Genomic DNA, 4,500 nt, shown 5'->3' with positions numbered 1-4,500 from the left:
TGATCATGTGCATTGCCCTAAATTTGCTCTGTTCTCTTTTTTTCCATTTTTTTCTTATGGAAGCACAGATTTACTGCTAGCTTGTTGATGTATATAGGTTCCGTGGGCGTCTGCAGGGGGGTGAAAAAGGGGCACTTGCACAACACCCAACCAACAGCAATGCTCTGACACGCCCCGTCCCCACTGCGATACAACTCGGGTTTCCACCCCGCAAGGCAAAATCCTGGAGACGCCCATGATTGGTTCTGTTTTTTTTTGTATATGCACGCTGTTGCACCTTGTGTCATCCGTTCTTTTCACTATTTTTGTGTGCAGTTCACCTAATGCCCATTTGCTTGTATGTTTTTTCTTCTAAATTTTTCTCGTACTATAGCTGCCCAGCTTATTGCTGCCGCTGCCTGAAAGCTTGGGGATATTGAAACTGCCTTGTATTTTTTACCCTTCTTTTCAGCACTAGCTGCTGTGTAGAGTGCTGTTAGTATAAATGAACCATTATTATGTCAACTTTTCGCAATAACGACATACGTGCATCTGCGCCTTCCCTAGACCGCCGTGCAAGCGCACAATGTAGCTGTAGTATATACAGGCATGCGTTGTGTTCGCATTCATACCTGGAGGAGGAGGAAAAAAACTTTATTAGAGGTATATACAGGGAGTAAGCGCGAGGTGGCCCGGAGGGGGCCACCCCTCACAAGCACTAGGTGGGCTCCTCATTACAGGAGCCCGTTGGCGATCGCCGCGACTCGAGCTCGGTCGACCAGGGCCTTCTGGCTCGCCAGGTCGGAGCAGCCGAACAGGGCTGCCTCCCAGTCCTCCCGGGTGGGGTGTGGTTTTGGGGCGAGGTTCGGGGTTGACTGGCATGCCCACACCATGTGGTAGACGTCCGAAGACTTCTCCTCACAGTATGGGCATTTTCCTGTACAGGCCGGATCAAAATGTTTTAAAACTGCCGGGCACAGCAGCGTTTTGGTGTAAAGGCGGAGGAGTGTGCGTTCCTCCACCTTTGTAAGGCCCTTACAGGGTTTAGGATAAATTGCGTGGCCGAATTGATAGAACTCAGTAATTTCTCGATACGTTAAGGCCGGATTGGGTTCGGGATCCATTTCGGAAGGGTCTGAAGGCGTTGCCCGGAGAGTGAGCGCGCGGGCAGCGGCGTCTGCCGTTTCGTTGCCTTCGAGGCCCATATGAGCTGGAGCCCATATGATCATCCGGGACGCGGTGGCCCCGACGTAATTGCTATCTTGCAGGATGCGATACGCAAGGTGAGGAGCGTACCCCTGTTCAATATTTCTGCAGGCCCCTCTCGAGTCGGTAATGACGCGCGAGTCCTGGTCTGCGGCAGCTAGCGCGATGGCGACCTCCTCCGCATGTGTTATATTTTGTGCCCTGAATGTTAGGCCGTTCACTGCGACGTTTTGGTGGACGACTGCAGCCGTGTACCAACCCCCATGGTGAGGACCGGAGGCGTCCACCTAAAAGATACCGTGTTTGTTCCCATAGTGGCGAGCCAGTGCCTCCGCCCGCGCAAGGCGCCTGCCACTGTGGTCGTCACGTGTCATGTTGGCCGGAAGAGGGCGCACGTGCAGGGCGTATCTCCAAACTTCTGGGATGCGTACGCCCTTGAGGTGATTCTCTGGAAGATGTACAAGCGTGCCCTCGATCTTCCGATAACCACGTCCAACCAGCGCCTTAGGGGCCTGGGGATGGTCAACACTTTCGCAGAGCTGCGGGAGGCACACTTGACCAACCAATACACAAGACTTTCAAAAACGACGTCGGGACGCCGCCCTATTAGCCCGACTACACATCCACCACCCAACATTGACGGAAGAGCGCGTACGCATTCATACCTGGACTCGGGGCACAAATGTCCAAGCCGCCAGACACGCCGAATACCGCTTCCGGGTCAAGTGTACTTGCCACCCGGGCCTCAAATTCGTCGAGAGGGGCCACGTCCTCTGGACCGCCTCCCGTGGTCGCCATGCTGCGGCGAACCGCAGCAGCTGTTGGAGAGCCGATAATGAGTGCCGTACGTGTTTCTGCAGCAGTTTTCTGTCGCACACTTATAAGATTTGTGGGATGCCGTGTCGATGGAAGGACGCTGCATCCAACTCATCCCGGATACGCAACAAGAACTACTGCACGTCTTAGTAAACAAAATACAATTATACTGCGTTAATTTAAGTTTTGACCGCCACCGATGCCTTAAGGTACGTACAGCTAAAGCATGGCACACGAGCTCATTTCTTTCCTTGCACTTCGCATACCCTGCTGATGTAGCTTATAAGGATCGGTGTCACATTGTTTAGGCTCGAGGGCGCGGGCTCCATTCCTGGCCACGGCTGAAGTATTGTGATAGGGACGCGGTGAAAGAACACCGGGGCACGTTAAAGAACCACTGGTGATCAAAATTCATCCGCTCACCGTCACTACGGCGTGACATGTAATCATGTTGTTTTGGCGCGAAACGCTGCAACTGGTTATATCGCTCAAGTGCATGTTTGCGGTTGTCGTGGGCTATGAATCAAACCAGCGGCCGCGTTACAGAATGCCATAGCCGTCGGGCCGCCACAGTTGATATGCAAAGAATGTATCGATATTGCCAGGATTTATATCAGTCGTTCGGCAATGAATATTTGCGTAGGTATTTGCTGCGCTTATGCTGAAATACGCCTACAGATTTAAGACCCCAAAAGAGTGTCTGTGCCACTGCACGTGCTCTTCAGCGCACTGTATATTGCGCAATAAATTACGGAAAAGGCTCTCACCTCGTGCCTTGGCGGCGCTCTTCACGTCGCACCATTTCTTCTTGACCTCAGCGGGCGTTCTAACAATACCGGACACAGCGAATAAATTAGCTGTGATAGTGTCCCAGGCGTTCTGTTTGGCCTGCGACTCTCGGGGACCCTCGCCTCGGCTTTCTATGGCCCGACGGTGCTCCTCGTAGCCATCGACGAGGGCGACCAACTCTCCATGCGTAAAGTTCGGCTGGCGCGCTCGCTTCGGAGGGTTCGCCGACATCTTGTCTGAGCGTAAATGTCAAAAGTCAGGACCCGCATGAAAATTGGGCTTCAGGCGTGGGCGCGCATGCGATAACCGCTGGCCAATCCATTGTCGATATACCCTCTTTCTCTCGAAAGACACCTATCACTATACGTCCGGCGAAACGTCATCAAAAAACCACTGTGCCTAAAGAAAGAAAACGCCGCATAAATTTCTTATTGCATGTACGCTAAACAAAAAATGGCATTCGGTTTGCGTTAATTAGCTATAAGCACAGGCTTTGGAAACCATCACTTATTATGATATTAAAGTGCACATCGCAATAATTAACATACAGAAGGTGCATGGTGCGGTTTGAGGTGTACCTCTAAAAAAATGCTCGCGAACATTTTTTTTTATTATTTTTCGTGCGCTGCTGTGTTAGCATATGACACCGCGCTCAGACCTCCTTGCTTTGGCTGCTGCTGTATAAAGCTGACGTGTAAAAGGCCGCACTGATGCTTCCCACTAACATTGTTTATTCGAAATGCAACTTCTTACGCCCAGCTACAAGCAGTCTCACGTGAATAAATCTAGCGTGCTCGAATTCGCCCAACAATAATCTTTAATGCAGTGCACCCCCAGAAAGGTGCATTTATAATGGTGGACGTAGGGCGCGTTTGAGTCACGTCTCCACACCTTCATTGTCTTAGTTTAAATGATGTTTTGTTGCGGCGCCGTTCGCCTACACTTGGCGATAGTGCACGGATCTTTCCTTCACGTCACCGAACCTGAGTTACTTTTTTAAGAACGGGTGGCTGTGGTGAAAACATTTATTGGGCTTTAAGAGTGAGAAGAAAATTGCAGGGACCAGCAGGTAAGGAATTGGTCTTTGCAAATACCAGGTTGAAGTCCCTAGCGCGGGACTCCAGTGGCGGTGGCCGCCACCCAGGCGCGCCCAACTAAGGCTTGTTGGGCCTCTTAAGTCGTGGCAGCCGAGCTGGGTCTCCTCACAGTCCACCCGAGTTGGGTTGAAGATGGGAGGAATGGCCGTGTTGGAGGGGCAGGCCCACACCATGTGATAGGTGTCTGAAGACACAACACCGCAATGCGGACAGCTGCCACTAAAGGAGGGGTCGAAGTGTTTGAGAGCTGCCGGGCACTGCCGCGCATTGGTGAGAAGGCGTAGTAAGAGCCGCTCATCCGCCTTAATTCCTTTGCATGGGTGGTGGTAAAGGCGATGGCTATCTTGATAGTATTCTGCAATATCTGTGAAGGTAGAGGCGAGATTAAAATCATGTTCTTGATCGGGTGTGGTGAAAACCTCTCATAGGCGCTCGTCCTTCCTTGTTGGCCGTTGCTGTAGGCGCCTGTATCGCGCGCCACTAGCCACGCGACGTTTTTTGCTGAGGCGGGCTGCATTACTGTGGAAGCGTCGCCACCGAAAGAAAGTGAAGATTAAAAAAATTAAAAAGAAACAACAAACAAAAAATAAACAAAAAGTGGGAAAGGTACAAA

General features: G+C 51.4%; 1 protein-coding gene and 1 pseudogene across 1 annotated transcript; both read right to left on the bottom strand.

The window, feature by feature from the left end:
• Positions 1-713: 713 nt before the first annotated feature.
• On the bottom strand, positions 714-1,587 carry LOC125756703 (uncharacterized; annotated as a pseudogene).
• Positions 1,588-1,800: 213 nt separating this feature from the next.
• LOC125756704 (nuclear apoptosis-inducing factor 1-like) lies at positions 1,801-4,060 on the bottom strand. The gene is made up of 3 exons (XM_049411612.1): positions 3,997-4,060; positions 2,769-3,026; positions 1,801-2,003 (listed from the first exon to the last, which is right to left on the bottom strand). Exons 1-3 carry the CDS (start codon positions 4,058-4,060, stop codon positions 1,801-1,803), a joined length of 525 nt encoding a protein of 174 aa, XP_049267569.1.
• Between the last annotated feature and the right edge of the window lie 440 nt (positions 4,061-4,500).

Source organism: Rhipicephalus sanguineus, unplaced genomic scaffold, assembly GCF_013339695.2.
Source record: "Rhipicephalus sanguineus isolate Rsan-2018 unplaced genomic scaffold, BIME_Rsan_1.4 Seq5072, whole genome shotgun sequence".
Taxonomy (NCBI): Eukaryota; Metazoa; Arthropoda; class Arachnida; order Ixodida; family Ixodidae; genus Rhipicephalus; species Rhipicephalus sanguineus.
Note: the sequence above shows the minus strand (reverse complement) of the source record. Positions and strands in the feature narration are given on the sequence as shown.

Coding starts and splice junctions, on each gene's coding strand:
- LOC125756704 (XM_049411612.1), bottom strand. CDS start 4,060: ATGGTGTGGGCCTGCCCCTCCAACACGGCCATTCCTCCCATCTTCAAC. Junction 3,027..3,996: donor CAACCCAACTCGGGTGGACT/GTGAGGAGACCC, acceptor ATTTACGCTCAG/ACAAGATGTCGGCGAACCCT. Junction 2,004..2,768: donor GAGCGCCGCCAAGGCACGAG/GTGAGAGCCTTT, acceptor GCTCTCCAACAG/CTGCTGCGGTTCGCCGCAGC.